At 34.5% G+C, this 21357-nt stretch overlaps 1 protein-coding gene across 1 annotated transcript; it reads left to right on the top strand.

Annotated features, from left to right (window-relative positions):
* The first annotated feature begins 384 nt into the window (after nt 1-384).
* LOC132177435 (phragmoplastin DRP1C) lies at nt 385-16696 on the top strand. The gene is made up of 16 exons (XM_059589759.1): nt 385-833; nt 957-1020; nt 1506-1613; nt 4895-4996; nt 7108-7158; nt 7287-7348; nt 9776-9866; nt 9977-10041; nt 10273-10467; nt 10609-10728; nt 10808-10878; nt 12564-12789; nt 14083-14133; nt 15628-15856; nt 15956-16095; nt 16345-16696. Exons 1-16 carry the CDS (start codon nt 702-704, stop codon nt 16468-16470), a joined length of 1833 nt encoding a protein of 610 aa, XP_059445742.1. The 5' UTR covers nt 385-701; the 3' UTR covers nt 16471-16696.
* The last annotated feature ends 4661 nt before the right edge of the window (nt 16697-21357 follow it).

The raw sequence follows: 21357 nt of genomic DNA, 5'->3' as shown, positions 1-21357 counted from the left end.
CGATTTTATATTTTCTAAGCCTGATAACTGTAAGAATAAAAAGTAAACTGAAATGTGCGAACTAGCCGACATCAATCTCCAAATTCTTGATCAACTTTGATTTCGTTTTGTTTGTCCTAGTCGACGCACCCTGGTAATGATGTTTAGCAATAAAAATGGGAATGTGATATATCAATGCTTATAAGCAAAACAGTGGCTGCTTGACGTGCGTGCGTGTCCAAGTTATAATGCCAAAGAGCAGAACATTGCAGTGTCCTAAAAACATTTTCCGCGTCGGTTGTCGTGATGTGGCTTCTGTTTTGTTTTTATTTCTCTTCTTAATCCATGTTAGAAGACCACAGCTCGAGCCCCGGCTCTCTTGTCCAAATGGCTACATCCTCCATCCTCGTGGCAAGGCGAGAGAAGGAAAATGCCAAAAACAAAATTTATCACATTTTAGCTCCAAAAATTGGAAAATTACATATTCTAACGTGAACATGCAACTGGCAGTCCTGTAACCGTTTTTTCCGTTTACGCTCTCTCTCTCTCTCTCAGATTGACATTCTGCACCAAACTCATTTCTGATTCTGTGATTAGATTTAAGCCCTCATTCTCGATCTCGCATTCTATTCTGGGATCCAAAGCATTCTCTTCCCTCAACCCAAATCCCATCGTGCATTTTTACTACGCTGCTTAGATCTTGGATCGCATTCAATCCCGAAATGGCAACCATGGAGAGCTTGATTGGCCTCGTCAACCGCATCCAGCGAGCCTGCACCGTCTTAGGCGATTACGGCGGCGAGGGAATGTCGCTTTGGGAAGCTCTTCCTTCGGTCGCCGTCGTGGGAGGCCAGGTTTAATTTCCACCTCTTCACGTCCTTTTCTTCGTTTCGCGTTTGCTGCAGGGTCACCCATTTTTCTTTTGGTTTCAAAATGCTTGTTTTTTTTTTTTTTTTTATGTTGTTGGTGGATACCAGAGTTCCGGGAAATCGTCGGTGTTGGAAAGCGTGGTTGGAAGGGACTTCCTGCCTCGTGGATCCGGTAATTCTTCATTGCTGTGGTGCTGATCTTTCTTCTTATTCATTTTGGTTATTCCATTGTTTGTATTATTCTCTTTGATTTGTGACGTTGGATCTAGTTATTCGTGGTACCTTGGTCACCAAGGAATTTGAGCTCAGTGGAGTGGTGCTTTTGATATTTACTCTGTTTTATTTTGGTACTTTTTTTTCTTTTTGATGATAAGCTTCATTTACATTTTTGATATTTTTGATATATTTTTCAAGTGGCCAAGTGGAGCTTTTGAACAATTAATGCTGTGCTTATATTCATGCCTCTGGCGTCGAGATCCTTTCTATTTCAAGTCTTGTTGGTCACTGTCGTCACTTTATTCATTTTTGAGTATGCCGTTGAGATATTAGTCATTTTCAGTGTTAAGGCATATGGAATAGAAGAATATATAGTATGGTAATCTTCTCTTTGACTAACTTATAATGTTTTGGTGTTATTTATCGTTCTTTGATTATAAGGTATTGTTACACGGAGGCCATTAGTTTTGCAACTTCATAAGACGGAAAGGGGGCAGTCTGAATATGCAGAGTTTCTCCATGCACCAAAGAAAAGGTTTGCCGATTTTGGTACGTTGACTGTCTCTTGGATTGTACTTTTTGCCATTATGGGCTAATGTAATGAAAAACTGTTTCTTTTATCTTTCTATATCTGTGTTCCTGTTTTTGGCATACTTGAAACGATTATGTACCATGGTTAAACAGTAGCTTTAAAGAATTTATCTTGAGATGAGGAAGATAGGGGTTGAAGGTGATGTTGGGTGTTTTGAGGCTTCTCTTGACATGCTGATCTGAAATGTAAACCTATATGGAAAATCTATAATGCTGTTACTACAGCTGCCGCAGAAATCTTAAATTGATATATGTTTAGTTCCAACTACTTGGTTTGGCTGCAAGAATGAGATATATAAAAGTGGGAAACTATTTTATTCCACAAATTTGGGAAATGAAAGAAAAAAAATGGTTTATATCTATCGTTTTTGGTTTAATTTTTAAACATTTTTGTATCAAACAATGTTTATGCACTTGAAGAGAGAAACAGAAGGAATTTTTTGGGAAGCGTAAATAATTCCTACAAGATGTCTAGGAATAAACCAAATATGGGAATCTCATATTCCAGAGAATCCTATCAGATTCCTAATCATTTCCAAACGTGGATTTAGTCACATTCCTAGAAATTCAGATTCCCAAGCATCACATTCCTGAGAATGTGGATGCCGGGGGAATGTTAGATTCCCCAAACCAAACGCCACATTAGTATCTTCACTTAAATGATGTTCAGAAGTAGATTGATGGTACATTTCTCTAGTGTTTGACAAGGTTAAGCTGGAAGGGTAAGGAAAGGAGTATGGGGGCGGTACCAAAAGATATGATCACTAGGGATGTTATGGTGACCATTTCTCTCGAAGATTAATGAAACTAAATGGGAATATAGATTTTACAAAGGGTCACAATCAAACAAAAAAAGTAGCATTAAAATAAAAATAACTATAACAAAATTCTCACATAGTCAAATTTTCTTGTATAACCATAATAATATCCACTAAAAAAAAAAAACAAATAGTAGTATCAAAAATTTAATTTTAAGTTAATCAGAAATCTAAAAATAGTAGCGTGATAGTTTATCTTAACCATATCTTTCACAATTAGTCCTGGAATTTACCCATCCATCTGTTCCTTAGTAAGTACCATTCCTCCATCCAACAGACCTATTGAAATCCAAAGTCATCTTACTAAAAGTAGGGGTAAGTTTGTCCACTTACCCTGGGTTAAATCTTCCTTGATTGCTATTGGAAAAGCCGGGCAACTAATTGAAGCACTAAATTCAAAGCAGTCCTGTTTTTAATAACACAGACAATGAACTACTTATCAAACATCCAACAGACCTATTGAAATCCAAAGTCATCTTACTAAAAGCAGGGGTAAGTTTGTCCACTTACCCTGGGTTAAATCTTCCTTGATTGCTATTGGAAAAGCCGGGCAACTAATTGAAGCACTAAATTCAAAGCAGTCCTGTTTTTAATAACACAGACAATGAACTTTTGACAAATTAAAAATTCTTGAGGACTGAAAAAAAAATTCTACCAATATTGATAACAATCAAGCATATCCTACTTAATTCTATTCTTCTCATTTAGTTCTTCGTATCTGAATGATTAAATTTAAGTTGACATTGTTTTGGTGTTCGGTGATCTGTGTTTGGTAAAATTGTATGTGCTAAACTGAAGCATTACACAGGTTACACACACGAAAGCTCTGCATAATTTTATCTTGTTGGATTATGAGAACAATCTAGACACAATAAACTTGGTGCTCTATATGTATGTTATAAACATGCATTCTAATAATAGGATATGAGGGAGAAAATAGTTAACCACTGATCAGCAAGAACAAACCTTTACCAGAGCAACTCTAGAGAGAAAATAGTGGTAAAGGAGAGATTTTTTTAGGTGAACTACAAATTTAAGAGTTTTTTATTTTTTAGTTTTTATTTTTTATTTTTTATTTTATTTTTTAGTTTTTATTATTTTTTTTTGTTTTGTTTTGTTTTGTTTTTTTTTTTAAAGGTTTGGGGATTGAGAAAGCTTAGGGAGTATGCTATTAAAAAGTAAGTATGGGCATTTTTGTCAGTTTAAAGGGGAAAAAAAAAAACTTTCCTAGGGTGAGGTGAATGTGGCTTCCCACCTCTCTAGAAGGGAATCCAAATTCCCAACAACAATAAGAGGTTGGGAGGGAATCGAGATACCCATGGTCATCAGGATTCCCTTTACTTAAATGCAATTAAGCAAGGATTCCCAGAAATCCTAAAAGATTACCTCCAACCAAATGCCACATAAAAGTCTTGGATGAGCGCATTGGAGGCATATAGGTTATTTTTGTTATTAACTTATTATGCAGTCAAAGTTTCCTTTTAGAGTTCAGATTGTTGAATATATTAATGATTTTACAGAACACAATCACTTATATTTTAAAAAAAACTTTTTTGTCTCATTAACTTTCGGATTTGCTAACTATTGCATTTAAGGGCTAATATTGGTGTTGAATTTCGATAGAATAGTAGTGGAATGGGATATGTTAATGTGACCCTTCAAGTCCTTAAGTCATATAGTAGTTGTAGATATTAGCAAAACTGATTGACCCACTTATCAAAAAAAAAAAAAAAAAGATATTAGCAAAACTGATTGACCCAGATGCTCACATGAGGATATGGAGGCAGAAATCACATGTCTCTCGTGCAAGAAAACTCATTTTTCTATCATTTACTACAAAGGGGATGAATGTAGAGGTGCTAACAATCACAGCGCTTTCTACCATGTTTTGTGTATCCATTCATGCTATTGTTAGTCATCCAATGGACTCAAATACCTAATAATCATACACCATTAGGAGCTACAAAAAGCCTTGGTCAAAGCAGATGCTCTGGAGAAATAAATTGATGACGTTGGCTCAACAACTTTGAGTTGGTTGACATTTTAGTTGATTTATGATTTTATTTCATCTATTACTGTATTTTGTTTGGATGGGATAATTGTGTCTCTTGCTTAGTAAGTGAAATAGTTACTTTTTTAAGTGCACCAAATGCAAGAAAGGAAAGACGAGCTTATGTAAAATTAGTATAAATATTGTACTTTTTCTGTTAAGTACTATCTCATCCACATTATTTGGCTGTCAGTTATGTACTTGGCAATATTTCTTTAATTTTTAATTTTTAATTTTTTTCACAATAAGAAGTTTGACATTTATGAGGTTTATTCATTAATCATTTGCTTTGTCATGCTATCATGGGTTAGAAGATAAACTACACTTGTATACAACTTTCCTCCAAATAATGTGTCTTTTTGCTTATCCAGCTGCTGTGCGTAAGGAGATCCAAGATGAAACAGATCGTATTACTGGGAAGTCAAAACAAATCTCTAACATTCCAATTCATCTGAGCATATATTCCCCAAATGGTTTGTATTTATTTATTTTTTTAACAAAATGTTAACAAGTTATGAAAATGAATTATGTTGTCCTTTATATAAGCTTTCATTCATTCACTGACCACAGTAACTTGTTCTTGTTTGTGTTTGCATCCCCCTGATTTGCATTTTTGTTTTAAAGAAAAAGAAATATTGTCTGTTAAGAGTTTTCTACTGGAGAGTTAACTGCATAGGAAAAGACAAAACATGGTGTATCAACTGAGTAGTTTGATCATTATGATGAGAGATGTGGACCCTCACCTTTAATGGTTTGTGTTACTGTTTTTTCTGAGTAGGTTTTTGTTGTCCTTGACGTCCATCTTCAAACTTGTAAACTGCCTATTACCCTTGTTTGTTAATAAAAAAATTGAACAAAGTTACATTTCTTAAGTATGTTTCTATGTGATATTAATACTCTTACAAGGCACTGGTTGTCTGATTTTATTTGTTGCAGAAACTTTCTTTATTATTGAAGGAGTTACATTCTAATAACTGTTGAGTTTTGAACTTGTGTGCTTCTCTTTTGGAATTGAAAATTATTCTGTCCTAGGGAAATTCACTCAAAACTTTATTGAGATCACAACTAAGAGAATTATTATTTTCGATTAGATTGCATTTAACATCTATGGTGACCATCTTTAAGTTCTTTAGCATCTGCATTATCGTTTCAGTATTAAACTTTTTATGGCTTTACTTTGGTCAGCATTTGTAATATTGAACACTGTGTGATCACAATCTTTAAGAATAAGAGTTAAAGATCATGACTTTGAGTATGAAATCGACAATGAATCTGAGTTAACACAAGATACTTATGTAATGTTGAACCATAATTTATAAAAAATCTTAATATTAGGTAAATGGTGAAGTAGACATGAAGAATTACAAGGCATGTTGACAAGGACAGATGCCGGATTGTGGAGGTTTATAGTTAGAAAATAGTTCCGCTATGCAACTGCAGAAAAAATACCTATTGTGTGCCCACTGCTAAGTGCTTGAAGTTATATGGAAAATCCTAGCTGTAGCATGCACATTTATGAAGATTTCGGGTGACAGAAGCTGTATAAATTTTAAAAGTCATGGACCATATTTATCTTGCGTCTTGTCAAAATGAGATGAGAATTTTTCTTTAGTAAGTATTAAATAGAGGATAATAAGTAAAAGCAGAGAGGCTACAGGTATGATTTTGATCTAAGGGCCAGATTGTGGCTTGTATAAAAATTGGATATTGTATAATAAAGAATGAGTTCATCATCAAATTGTCATCATTATCTATTTCTGTGATTGTCCTAGGAAAGTAAAAAGACAAAGATATTGAAATGAAATTATGCTTTAAATAGTCAAGTCTCTTGCATTGGACCAGAGATCTGGGATCAAATTCTGTCTTCACCAGGGTTGGGGGTTCAAGGGAAGGGAGAGGGCTACCTCCCACTATGTATCCCATTGGCCTATTGAGCCTGCAATAGAGAGAGAAGAAAAATGACTGCAACTCGTGCCCACACTTAAAAATACTTTTTTCAATTAAAGGATTCCATTCTTTACTGGTTGTTTACTATACATTTTAGTAACACTAGGATTGGAAGAGAGTTATTTGTATGTTAGATAAGTTCACAGATATAGTTGACTAATAGAGATGGAATTAAACTGCCTTGCATTCTAGATTTGATATTGACAGAGTATCCTATACGAATTATCCCCTTAAGATTCATTGGCTTAGCAAACTTTATCCAGTGCAAAATTCTTCATTTTTTTGGAGTTGCATCTTTAGGGGAATGGAAGACATAAGTTGAATATTTCTATTAGTTGTACAATGCATATTGATTATAAGTTTTGTTTATCCCAATCTGCAACTGGGAGTGTGATGAACCAGAGGCCAAATTTTAAAGCTAGGCATCTTATGTAGATTCTTATTGGAATTCCTAGTCCTTCATATAGTATGAACAGTGAAGCCCATCCTTATCAGAAGCTTAAAGTGTTAACATCATAGACGTTATCTTTATTACACATTATCTTCTGTTTTTAAGATATACTCTTCTGTTAGTTTCTTGTAAATCTCTGTATTGGTTTGATTTTGTGATGATTAAGTGCATTGTTTTGTCTGGCAGTTGTAAACTTAACCCTCATAGATCTTCCGGGCTTGACAAAGGTTGCTGTAGGTAATTTCTACTTTACTTTTTGGTTTTCTAAGGTTACTGTAGGTAGTTTCTATTTTACTTTTTGGTTTTCTCTAAAGCAAGGAACCCCTACACATTTGGATATGCAATGAAACAATTGTCTTTTGCAGAGGGACAGTCAGAGACTATTGTTGAAGATATCGAAAACATGGTTCGTTCTTTTGTTGAGAAGGTGAGGATGCTTTATATTCTTTATGAAAAACATAAATTTTCTAAAGAAACAAGGCAATGCTTTGGGATGGGGCATCTACAAAATAAAAGGGATAAACAGGATTTCTTTTTTTATTTTTTATTTTTTATGATGGGGAACCTTGACAAGGCAGGGTCCTTCGGATCCACTCCTGTAGAGTAAACCTTGGACCCGTCCATCGCATCCTCGGAAGTTTCCTTACACAGATTAGGGTAAATCGCTGACTTTTACGCTAGGGAGTGTGGCCCCAATGGGGAGTTTGCACCTAGCAAGTCTCAAACTTGGGATCTATGGGGTGATACTCCCTAAGACCACAAGCCTCAACAGGATAAACAAGATTTCAATCAAGACCAACTTAGTAAATCAAGAAAAGAAGATTCAGCTCCATGCTCAATCATCTCCTTGAAAGAGTTAAGATATAAAGAAATCAAATGTTGTCTTGAGATAGGTCATATCATAAAACAAATTATATTTACTTGACTCCTTAAAATGCACCAAAGAAAGCAAAAGGAGCCACCCTTTACACAAACTTGTTACTTCAGATGAATGCCATAACCCACCTCCTACAATAAGTACCACCAATTTATCCCTACAACTCCAAGAGAATTAGTATCCACTGATAACGATTCACTTGTCGATGAAGCAGACTGACCAACTTCTACCTTGCACAATTATAATTTGGTTAGAATTATGAATTCCAACTAATGAAATGATTCAGTTTATCTCACTTGGATGTCGACATAAGTAGTAATTCCTTAGGAGGTGAGAAGCAACAGATTCCACTTATCTTGATATGTTTAATCTCTATTGCCTAAAATCCCACGGAATGGGACAAAAGTTCAGTATATTCTTATTCTTCATTTAGATATGTTATTCACCACCTTCTCAAAATCGCAACTAAGATTAGTTTTTAGAGGACACAGCTGCAATGTGAAACAAGTCCATTTAAAAAAAAAAACTCTTGAGCACTCTTATGCTAAACTTTTATTGACAAACTCAACAACCTTCCATAATTTCACTCTAACACCCACCCCTTTAATAGGTCATCAAATTTTTAATAATATCTATAATCACTTTTAACTTATTTGAACCATCGTTTCCCCATAAAACAACTATATGTCAGCTTTACAAATTTACTTTGTGAATTGTCTTTCTCCTTGGTAAATTATTTTATCAGTTTAAGTATATGGATTATTTCATGACCCATAAATGTGTTAGCCCACAAATTGATCCTGACTATCAGTTCGTACTTTCATTTAGCAAAGATCCTAGTACATGCCTTATTTAGACAAATTTTGAACTTATTGGTGACTGAAAAGGGGATCTAAAAGAGAGATGTAACCATAATGTTGATGTCTTGGGAGAGATCACATTATGTTAGAATGCTGTGAGAAATGACTCTGCAAGTCAAAAGGTAGAAAAGAAATAGCTTTTTGTAAGATTTTGATGCCATATTATGATTTAAGGTTGTTAGCTTCTTTACAAATGGGTGAAAGGAAGTCCTTGGGTTTCTTTATCAATTTATGGGGGCCCCAACAGGACCCCATTCTTCATGCTCTTTCAATTCTGAAAATAAGATGCTTGGTAGATTTATTGTTTCAGTAGAGATCTATTGAATGAAGGGTTTGGAAGAGATTGCAGGGTATCTCTACTTGTTTATAATCTTGATGGAGGTCCTATTCTTCATACTACTTATTTAAGGGTAGCTCCTGAAGCCACCACCAAGCTCTGCTTAACAGTCAGCAATTTTCAAAACCAATCTCCAAGTAGATCCTTGTGGGCCCAACAGTCTCACTCCACCCATTGCTCTGACCTATCTCTCTCTGTTTCAAAGTAGAAAAGCCTTACACCCTTCTAAGAGAGTGTCCAGCTTTTATTCCTCTTCGGTATATGAGTGTTTGGTTGAAAGCCTTCAATTATGTCTATTCATTTATTAACATATATATAGTGAGATGGGATTTTTCTGAATGATGTGTATAAATATGCAGTTTGAGAAAGATGATGTATGGTTTTGAGTTTGCAGTGATGACCTTAAGTTAACTCCTTAAATCTTTTAATTTGCCTTTCTGTCAAAATTATTGTGGCATGCTGGAGCTGGCTTGGCATCTGAAAGGAAAGGGTGGGGGTTCAGTTCTTACTACATACCAGAAAAAAGAGGAATTTATGCTTCAATTTTATTTTCTTAGTTACCTACCAATCAAAATTTTATTTTCTTAGTCAGTGGTGTATTTCTTGTTTGTGGCTATTACTCTTCGTTACAAGCTTGCATTAGCGATATATTTACTACCTAGCATATTTCTAGAATTGTAAGGGTTTAGAATCTAGGAAATTGTTGGCACAATAATTATTTCTTTGTGTTCAAGTTTCTACATATGCTTAGTTCATCTAACAGACTTTCTAATTTTGTAGCCGAACTGCATTATATTGGCCATTTCTCCTGCTAATCAAGATATTGCCACTTCGGATGCTATAAAACTTGCAAGAGAAGTCGATCCCACAGGTACATAATGTAGGTTACATAAATTTAAGGCTAGAGTTCTTTGCATTTAGCATCAGCTTGTTTGTTTTGTGAGCAAAAGGTTTATTTTCTGCTACATTTTGTATTTTCAGGTGAAAGAACATTTGGTGTACTTACAAAACTTGATCTGATGGATAAAGGAACAAATGCTTTAGATGTATGAATTCAGTAATACTCACTGCTTAAATTAATCTTACTGCACATATTAAATTTATGAGTGCAATAACTTAACATTCATCCATGGTTATTTTCTGCCTCTAACCTTCTGTTTGATTTTTTTTTTCCCATTTATGGAGCACTACTGAATTTTAGTCTCTTGAGGATCACATTAAGTCTGGTTGTATGCACAACATTAAAATATGATAGTTGCTCTATACACATGTTTAAGGTTCTTGAAGGAAGGGCATATAGGCTGCAACATCCCTGGGTCGGAATTGTGAACCGTTCACAAGCTGATATCAACAAAAATGTTGACATGATCGCTGCTCGTAGAAAGGAGCGTGAATATTTTGAAACAAGCCCTGAGTATGGACACTTGTCAAGCAAAATGGGTTCAGAGTATCTTGCCAAACTTTTATCTAAGGTCTTATTCATCCATGTTGTGTTCAAGTTATTTTCTTCAATATATGGCTTACGTTACAAATTTATTGAATTATCTTACCTCTCTAATATTGAATAACCTTCATTTTTTCCCTCTTCTTTCTTCATCTTTTTATCTTGTCAGCATCTAGAGACTGTTATCAGGCAGCGGATACCAAGTATCATTGCTTTAATAAATAAAACCATTGATGAGCTTAACGCAGAGTTGGATCGTATTGGAAGGCCTATTGCAGTAGACTCAGGGGTAAAAATTGGACCTTATATCAGTTTTCTTATATAGAAATCAGAATTTTTTATTGTCCTGACTCATAATCTGTTAACAGGCCCAGCTGTACACTATTTTAGAATTGTGCCGTGCATTTGACCGTATATTTAAAGAACACCTGGATGGAGGGTAATTACATGATTATTATTTTCATAATTTATTATGAATTTCAAATTAATTTTTCTTTTTTAGGTTCTGGTTGAAATTGTTGCTTGATTTAATTCCTCAAGACTACAAGATTACGAACTTGATACTTATTGAAAAAGTTGTACTTGATTCATTGTTTTAGTTTCTGAACCGAATTTCCTAGTAGTGGAGAAAAATGATGTTCTTTGAAAAAGGTTACATTAATATTAAATGTGTTCAACATTTTAAGGCAGAAACACCTATATGTCCCCACTATTTAGCAAGAATAGTTTATTGGATTGGATAACTTCTCACTTTTAAAGCTCTTTGCTCTTTGCGGGTCCTGATGTAGGTTTAAATCCTTTGCAGTCAGCCTTTACTTTAGTGCTAGAATTGTGTTTCATAAAGAACCAGTTCTTGTTATACTTTGCTCTTGTTTGAGGGGAAAAATCAAAGCCCCTCAGAGTACATTGTAATGCTTGTAATTGCAAGAGAAACAATTAATTGTTCAAATCACACAAAGACCATTTGTCTCCTAATTGTAGGAACTAAACTAATCTTAGGATGTTATTAAGCCTCTCCATAATGGCACCCAGGCCAGTATAAGAAATCTCAACTGAAGTGACCACCTGTTATGTGTATATGAAGGGAATACTGCCTTTCTTTACCCAATATGCATGGTTAACTTCAGCTGCCTTTTAGAAGGAGGAGCATTCAAGAATTGAGAAGTTAACTTCTGACCAAGAGGATATAGATACATCCAATAGTATGTAGAAAATAGGAAGAAAAATAAAAAGGAAAAAAAAAAAAAAACAGCTAGGGGATTGAACCCTTCTCAAATTTTTCTACTTTTCAGTCACAATCATTCCGCTTTTGTCAGCCATCCCTTATGTTTATGCTTACTACTTTTACTAGTCAACAAGCTTAGGCTTGATTCTTTGGTTATGTTTTTTCTTTAGCTTACCATTTATTTGTAATCTGTGGAATAGGATACAAAGGTCCACATTCCGAATGGAAAAAAGGTTTTATGCATGACAAATCTCTAAACCTTAACATCGGAACACAGCTATTACTGAACTTGTAATTTTGCTAAATTGGATGCACATATACAAACACATATGCCTGTCATATAGCTTGTATTCATATTTATATATATGGTGGAGAACTGATATAGAGTAGTAGTAGGTTTAGTACAAGAGAGGAGGCATAAGATAGTAGTCCATTGCATTTTCTATTTCACTTTTTATAATTTTAATAAAGGCCATGTCTTTTATATCTGTCCAACTCAATTTTAGACAGGTGGGAACGGATGTGTTGACCAATATCAATGACAGAAAACTGTTTATCCAATTCTGGCAGTCCTTTCATGAAGAACATTTGTCAAAGAAACAGAAATTATGTTTTTAATAGAAATTAGTTTGTTCAATAATATAGTTCATAAGAAAAGTCTCATCTTGTAGTATCACCTGGTTTGAACATTGTGACAGACTGGATGTCTATTGAGTTCAATTAGATACACAACTTATCATAGTGCAATTTTGATTTCTGCCCAGAAAGTTCTGTTTAGTTGAATTAATTTTTTTTTTTGGGTAGATATTTATAATCAAGTTAAAATTTGATTTTTTTTCCTTTTTTGGGTCTCCTTTTGGGGTGAATATTTATAGTTAAGTAATTACTTGCTACTTCAGGAGGCCTGGTGGAGATCGGATTTATGGAGTTTTTGACCATCAACTACCAGCTGCTCTAAAGAAGCTCCCCTTTGACCGTCATCTTTCTTTGAAAAATGTCCAGAAAATTGTTTCTGAGGCTGATGGTTATCAGCCCCATTTGATTGCTCCGGAACAAGGATACAGAAGACTCATTGACGGATCCATTAGCTACTTCAAAGGCCCAGCTGAAGCCTCCGTGGATGCTGTAATTTTCTTTATTTTGTCATATTCTAACTGAGGATTTTAGGTTTTTTTCCCTTCTAATTCTGCTAAAGTTGTTTTTTTTTTTTTTTTTGCCTGCCCTGCTGTTTACTGTTTAGACATGTAAAATATGATAAGTTAGATTCTCTGAATGTTCTTTTAATTTTTGAATATGGATTGCCATGTTCTAACTGATGATTTTATGTTTTTTGCACTTACGTTTTGCATAAGGTATAGTTTTCCTAGTTTTATAATAGGTAGTATTGACCATATTATGATATGCATTTAATGTATGTTATTATTTTTTTTCTAGCCCTTGTTGTTTGAATTTTCTTTTAATGTGTGAATAGCAAAATAGCAAATGTGATGGGTGTGCTAATGAACAAATGGTTGTAATTGAAGAGAGAGAGAGAGAGAGAGAGAGAGAGAGAGAGGAGGAAGGGGAGGAGGAAACGTTCTACACATGCTTTATGCTTGAATGACAGACTTCTAACCTCGGTTTATGAATCCCTTTCTATAATTTATAGAATCTTTGCATGCTTATTTTCTTTTTCTTTTCTTTTTTAAAATTTATTTTTATCATTTAGCTTTGTCGTTGGTGCTTGTTTCTTACGAAGAGGAAATGGTCAAATGAATCATGTGGAGAATAAGAGTTTTAAATTTATTTGTTCCTTCATGCATAAGGAACTCTACATGGAGCGAGTGTGTATGAAAAAAATTATTTTTCAAATATGCACTCAACCTACTCTCAATCTGTTAAATTTTTCTTTTCCAAATTTGGATTACATCAATTTCAAGATATATGTTAAGCAGGGGCTTCGCTACTCTTAGAGCCTTGGTTGGGGAGAAAGCTAATATTAGGACCTTTCTCAACATTTTTTCATACGTGAAAGGATTCAGGTGCTTGTTGGAATATTTTATTTAGTGAATGATGTGTGGATAATACAATTAGAAACCTGGAAGGGAAAAAGAACAACAATATTGAATTGGGACTTGGATTCTTTTCTTGAAATCCTAGAACTTTGAGAACTAGAAAATTAATTCATCACTCATTATTTGGGATTTTTAGTTACTTTTTTGAGAGACTATGATCCATTATTGGGATGGTAAAGAGATCATTGAGGTGGTGGATTTGAGTGAAATGGTATTGGTACACCACAGTTTCGTAAGCAAGAGTTGTATTTCCTACCAGTCATTTTTTGTTTTGTTCGAAGTAATGCTCTTCACTGAGGCAAAATTCTTAGTTTACATAAAATCCCATAATTGATTTTTTTTTTTTTTTGATTCTCTTCCTCAGGTGCACTTTGTCTTGAAAGAACTAGTGAGGAAGTCGATAGCTGAAACGGAGGTAAGATATTTTTAGTTAGTAATTTTTGCTAGGTCCAGTAAGATTTATTTAACTGTGTTTATTTTAATTTCTCTATGATTTGGTTTTCCAGCTACATCTTTTCTGCTTTTGTTTCTGTATCAAACCGTTGTCATATTTCTGTCACAGACTATGGTTGATTTCTTTATAAATATTTCTACGTCTTTTCCCATCATGAAAAGTCAAATAGTGTGAATTTACTTTTTGTGAAAGCAACTTCTATAATTGCACCCATCTCTTGATGTCAAGTCAGTCTACCTACCAAAATTTGAGACTGAGGAACATGACATGGTAGTAAAAAAAAGAGTCTCATGGTAGTAAATAGAGTTCTAATCTTCAGAGCAAAATAAAGTGTTTGATTTCAGAGAATATCTAAGATGGTCAATTTACTCAGTTCCAAAAAAAATCACAGGAATAGAGTAAGATAATATCCAAGGGATGTTTTAGCAAATGCAGCTATTTCACAGGTTTAGAATTATTAATGCAACATAGGAGCCAATTAAGAAGATATACAAGATAAAATGTAGCATAACAAAATTTTTGTATTCTATACCATTGTTGATATCTTTGATAGTAATGTCTCCAATGACACCTTGCCCTGACATAAATTCATGTTTGACCAAGACACTTCATACATATTGAAGCGTCCTTGAAACATAGATGTTACTATCTTGAGCTTCGGATGGATATGATGAGAATAGACTCTTGTTTGTCATTCCAGGAAAGTGATAGCCATTTAGAATATGGCTCCACTAGTTTTTGTTTCTATTGTAGAAGTTCAGCCGATGGATAAAAGTGAGAAGCAAATAACAAAAGCACTTTATAGTCTTAGTTATGATATGATCCTGCTCCCGTTCAATGTAATAAACGGTGATTTTTGTGGTCTGGAGTTGTAATATTCTTAGGAACTTTTTCTTCAACTCAGCATTTGTTACAATATGTACTGCTTGCAGCTGTCACGCAAATTATTATTTCAAATATTCATTGGGAATTTACCTTTTTAGTAGTGACTTGTCCAGTGTCTCAATGTTTTTAATAACAATATCCACTTACTTCACAAGACATGATGTCATTGAATACAATGGGATACATGATTTTGTAATCGGGGGGAGATTTGGGGGGGTTCTTAGAGCTATTTGTTTATACATGGTCTCTTTCTTTGGCATCATGAGTCCCACCTGAGGCAAAATGCAGAGTAAAGAATAAACAAGGACTCGTGTCTTTGAAGATGAAAGAGAATACACACAATCAATATGTTCTTGAATGGGTATTCATGAACCCCTTCCTGATTTCTGTTTCTTTTTAACGAGTGTAATCCTGGCCTTTGAAAAAGAACTGGAATGGTTTTTGTCCTTTTAATACCATTTTAAGGTATATGCATGTCTTTGTCTTTAACTAGCCTCAAAAGATTGGAATGCTTAACATTTGGACAGAATTTATTATACTTGATGCAATTCTACGATATGGCAAGTGCAGGAATTAAAACGATTCCCAACGCTTTCATCTGACATAGCAGCTGCTGCAACAGAAGCATTGGAAAGATTCCGTGATGAAAGTCGGAAAACAATTCTGCGGCTGGTGGATATGGAATCTAGCTACCTGACAGTGGAATTTTTCCATAAGCTTCATCTTGAACCAGAGAAAAATTCAAACCCATCAGGCCCAAATGCAGACCGTTACTCTGATAATCATTTCAGGAGGATTGGTATGCTATTTATCTCTATGTAAAGTTCCTCATTAAAGCAATTGGCTTCAAAGGATGCAAGCTGTAAGTGCTGACAGATTCTCTATAATTTGAATATAGGTTCAAACGTCAACGCTTACATTAATATGGTTTGTGAGACACTGAAGAATTCTATTCCCAAGGCTGTGGTGTACTGCCAAGTTCGAGAGGCCAAGAGATCACTGCTCAACCACTTCTACACTCAAGTTGGGAGGAGGGAGGTAAAGTTTTCAAATCCATTGTTTACTTTATACTTGAATCCTCCATCTCTCTCCTTAAACTTCATTGAATGATTTTTTGTGAGGATACCTAGATGAATAATAAATAACTAAATGGGAAAGTTGTACATGAACAGTATGAAGGATTGCATGGTCAGGTTTCCTTTCCCTAGAGTTCCAAAGGAAGTGAAAATAGGCATGGATGAAGTTATCAAAAGTGATTAACAATATTGTTGTGTGGTGTATGTGCAGAAGGAGCGGCTTGGTGCGATGTTGGATGAGGACCCAGCGCTTATGGAAAGAAGAACAACCATAGCTAAGAGGCTTGAACTGTACAAGTCAGCCAGAGATGAGATTGACTCTGTAGCATGGAAATAATGGAGGGCCAATTGCATAAGAATCAAATCTGGCAGACCGTTTTTTTTTTTTTTTTTTTTTCAACCACCAGAAGGTAGACCACTCTGTCAACAAACTAATTCCATATTCTTTTTGTTCTCAGAAAATAATAATAGCCTATATTGGTTGCGAGTGCTTGATTTGTGTAATAGATTTGTAGTAAATCAGTAATGTTTTTATAATTTCGGATTTGTGAATGAATGAGATGGTTTTGGTGATTGAATGAATTGATGAAATTGGATTTGAGAATGGAAATGGAGATTCGGAATTGACTAAACTGGTTATTTAGAGGATAACCAGACCTTTGATTACAAACTAATTTCTTTTAACAAATCAGATAATATTTTTCTGGATATCCGAGTACAAAGTCCTTTTATACTAAAAAGAACTACAGAAAAATTATATCCAATTGTAACCATTTGAACTAGCCTGTTTATTACAAAAGAGCTTTAGCCTAATAATCCAATTGATTATCTAGACCTTCGTTCTAGCTCGACGACCTATCCACTATTATTAGACTGATTGCAATTTGCAGCAAGGTTTTTACTGCCGCGGATTTTGAGCATGTACTTGGCTTGGTTGGTTCTCATTCTTCTTAATTAGTATGCCATCTTACTCATTATATAATTTTATTTATGGTTTGCATTATATGACTAATTTACATGATAGCCATTCTCGACAAATGGGTGCTCTGCTCAAAATTCACATTAAAAAAAAAGAAAAAAGAGAGAGATATTGTGCCCAACTAACGTGGGACTAAGCAATAGTGGGTTTCGATTCATTTGAACCAGATAATATCCGGTTAGTTATATTGAAGGGGTATTTTTGTACACTTAAAAAGTGAAAAGATAAAAATACCCCTCCAATATAACTAATTGGAGAGGATTCTGCTCTGATTTGGTAGAGGTATAATAACATCAAATGTGACTGTATTTAAGAAGCCTGTTAAGTCATTCGAGAGTTGGATGGAATGATGAAACGAAAACGGTTGAGGCATTGAAAGAGATGTGGAATAGAGGGTGGAGTATGGAGGATATGGAAGGTTTAAAAAATGGACATTATTCTAAGCTTCTAGGAGAAGCCTGAAAGTGTATCTCTAGGACACAGTAAATGTAATGGTTTCTTTTTTTGTACCATTGTATGGTAACATTAAGACTACTGCGGTATGATTGTGATTTTATTGTGAATGCTTATTTAGACTTTGATGTTTGTCCTCAACTATGTTGATTTACTGCTGTGAGTTTAATGTCATGTTCACATTGTGCCTATATTTGTTTATATTCCCCTAGCTAGTGGCTTGTCATGGATGTTGTTTAATTCAGTTTGGAAATCACCCAATAGGTGGAAAACTATTTTGAAAACAATTGTCCAAACGACTTAATCACTATTTAATGTTTTCGAAAACTATTTGCCAAACACTTTTTTAACGAAAAAACAACAGTGAAAGGTTTTCTGTTATTGTGTTCGAAAACACTTCTTAAAAATGAGAACAAAAACTGATTTGCCAAACGAGACTCCCTTTTGACACCTCATAGCATTTCCTTGGTGGTTTAACAAGGGAGATGCGACTATGAGAAGAACGCTAGGACCTTTGGAGTTTTTAAGTTGTATGTGTAACTTTGGTTGTTTACATGTTTATGCATATTGTATGATACCCTTTAGGAGTGTTGTAATCTCTAGGAAGGAGTCTTGGGTAAGAGATAAATTAGGTTCTGGTATCATAAAATGGGGAAGAAAAACACATTTTGGGGCATAACGATTGAATAGTCCCCGAGGAATAATAAATTGTTCTGGGTAGAATGTGCTTGATCATTAGGTTTTTAAGTGTATGATTAGGATTTTTGAATAGTGTTTTGACTAATATTAGAGTATGACTTGCAAAGATAACAAATTTGACATTTTGGTAAGTCCGTGGTTGGATTTGAGCATTCAAGGTAAGTACTTGCCCATGGAAGGGTAAAAAGTCTTGTCCTTAAACATGGATAATTTATTTATAAATTGTTCATTTTGATACTCATGCCTTTCATAAAATTATATTGTGAGCCTAACATGTTATAACATTGATATACTACTGCTTTGTTATTTATTGCTTACAATGAACTATTTCATTTTAATACTCACGACTTTCATAAAATTACGTTGAGACCTAACATTTTATGACATTGATTTTCTACTGCATTGTTATTTATTGCTTACCACGAACTAAATTATGTTTTCCAATTGGTTATTTATAAATTGTTGTGTGTCGTACCACCATAGAAAAAAATTTAAAAAAAAAAAAAAAAAAAAGGTGCATAATCTGGGGTACATACACACTATTATATAGGCTTGACCTTATGGCCTAGATTTAGTAGATTTAGGATGCCATATCCATTGGCCAGAGTGACAACTGCGACCATCAACGGATGCGGATCACAACTTGTGGCATTACTAGTGGTGTGGATCACCCCGGGTTTGAATCATTAAGGATGACTTGCTATGTACCTCACTAAAGAACCAGTATTGTACCAGAGGTCTTATAGGACGTGCAAATCTCACCATAAGAGGGTTAAGTGGTAGGCCTTGTGAGAACGGTTATGGACTGTGAATGGTTTACAAATATTATGTTGCACACTTCATCAACATTATTTTATGCATTAAAGCTACAATATGTTGTTTATGAGATTATGACTCAAACCCCTTTACAAGTGTACTATTTTTCTCTAATGGTGTAATAATGCAAATAACAATCACTGGCATGATGTATTCAAATATCATACTATTATTACTATTTCTAACATGCCCAATCTTACCATTTCCTTTCAATTAAGCCAAGCTCACTACATGCGCTAGGTTCCGTTAACGATCTACTTACTGAATTGTTAATCTAAGCTGAAAGGCTAAGTACTTCCGTGTCAATTATTATAATCAATTCAAACTAGAGCCTCCAAGAACAATACAATCATAAGTATACAATACCATCTCAAGTACAACTATACACTAATGATATGCATAAATCTGCTTCTACAAGCCTTCGCTCAGCATCCCAAGCCTTGCGAACGACCCTAATCTACTCTCCTACAATAACCTTGCTAAACTATAAAACAAAGATGTTTTGTAGGAGGAAAAGTAACGCATTTTATTATGATATTTGTCATTACGGGTAGTACCTCTAATTAATTAATTTTATGGATGCTACAAAAATTTTAGTAATTTTAGAATCATCGTTGAGGAAGTTATTAATGTCGACCAATCTGCTTGCTTAGATTATTATTATCATCGAGAATATTGGTAGATGGCCTCAAGCTTTGGAAGAACTGACTTAAGCCAACTCAATGGTTATTTTAGATATGTATAGATATTGCGTGTGGCATAATACATGTATTTTGATGGTAATGTATTAGCAATATGTTTATTTGATGTAATGACTTGTATTTCTGTAATAGAAGCTCTGGTATGTTTTGTACTTGAGTTTGTGGAGTCAAAAAGAAAAGAAAATTTTATTACATGATTATTTCTGCTGCGAGAATTTTAGTAAGCAATATTGTTGCATGGGAATTCCAGATAATTTTTACTTATAACTTGTATTTTAAGTCAGGTTGTTACATCTCTCTCTCTCTCTCTCTCTTGGTTTGAAAGAATGGGTAAGGGGGCTGCAACTAAAGAGGGATGGGGAGGGGTGTGTTTCACACATCCAACCTATACCCTCACCCTCAACCATACTTTTCCTTTTTTTCACCATTCCCCATTAATTGAAATCCACCAACCCTTTTAGATTCTAACTAAGAGCATCCTCAATGAGTTCTCTAAAATTTAGCTAAAATCAGCTCTTTAAAGTTCAGCTAAAAAATCTACTTTTGTTAGTTTAACTAGCTACTTTTTATAAGCACCAAACATCAAGCTCTCCAAATATTTCTTTACTTTAGCTAAATATATATTTTTTTAATTGATTGTTAGTTGGCTGAAACGGATCCGACTTGCATACTGTGATTAAAATAAGAGGACAACTGCTGTTCAAAATTTTAACAGATAGGATTTAATATTAGAGAAACGATGTCATGGCACACATAACACGCGAAACAATACAAACAACGTTTGTTTTTGAAAAATCAAAACAAAGACGAAGAGTTGTTGAGGCTTAGCATTTACTATGCACATAGAGCCCCATTGATTTATAAAGATTACCCTTGCTACAAAACATAGCGAGGGTAACATGGATGAGCATCCACTAATGCAAATTTTATGGCTGAAAATGTCAATAAGAACAAATTGGTAAATGTCATGAATTCTTAAAGTAAAAGCAAAGAGGAGGACCATCCATAAGAACCAGATAATCAATTATAAGAAGGTGAAATTGACTAAAAATTATGGTCCTCTGTTCGTACATTATGGAACAGGGGAGAACAGTGGGTTTTCTAACTCCTTTATCGTGGGTGATTCCGTGGTTGAAATCAATTTTTATGTTCCACTACTCTTCACCCCTAATCAAATTTTTATGTCCCATTTTTATCGACTATTTTGATGAACCACTAATACATCCTCACAAATATTTTCATAGGAGATTTCAAATGAGTCGTCCTCTTTTTCACCATATTCAATATGCAATTGAAGCTAACGATACTTATTCTGTCCAACGAAGAGATGGTTTCCAAAGGCTCGTTTTTTCTTCCCTTCAGAAGATCATGGCCACGGTGAGGATGCTTGCATATGGTGTTACAATTATTCGCTTTAACTAACCCAACAATAAAGGCATAGCTAAATTGCTAGCGGAAGTGAAAATCGTGGATTTCCAAGCATGTTGGGGAGCATTGACTGCATGCACTGGAAATGGAAGAACTGTTCGGCTCCGTGGCAAGGTATGTATTGTGGTTATATCTGCGAACCAAATAT

Source organism: Corylus avellana, chromosome ca4 (genome assembly GCF_901000735.1).
Source record: "Corylus avellana chromosome ca4, CavTom2PMs-1.0".
In the NCBI taxonomy this organism is placed as follows: domain Eukaryota; kingdom Viridiplantae; phylum Streptophyta; class Magnoliopsida; order Fagales; family Betulaceae; genus Corylus; species Corylus avellana.
The sequence above is the reverse complement of the archived record's forward strand: the minus strand, read 5'-3'. Positions and strand labels throughout refer to the sequence as shown.

What these genes read in the sequence shown, in the direction of transcription:
- LOC132177435 (XM_059589759.1), top strand. Translation starts at nt 702, where the DNA reads ATGGCAACCATGGAGAGCTTGATTGGCCTCGTCAACCGCATCCAGCGA. An exon ending in GAAAAGGTTTGCCGATTTTG is followed by an intron (nt 1,614 to 4,894) that starts GTACGTTGACTG and finishes TTGCTTATCCAG; the next exon opens with CTGCTGTGCGTAAGGAGATC. An exon ending in CTGAAGCCTCCGTGGATGCT is followed by an intron (nt 12,790 to 14,082) that starts GTAATTTTCTTT and finishes TCTCTTCCTCAG; the next exon opens with GTGCACTTTGTCTTGAAAGA.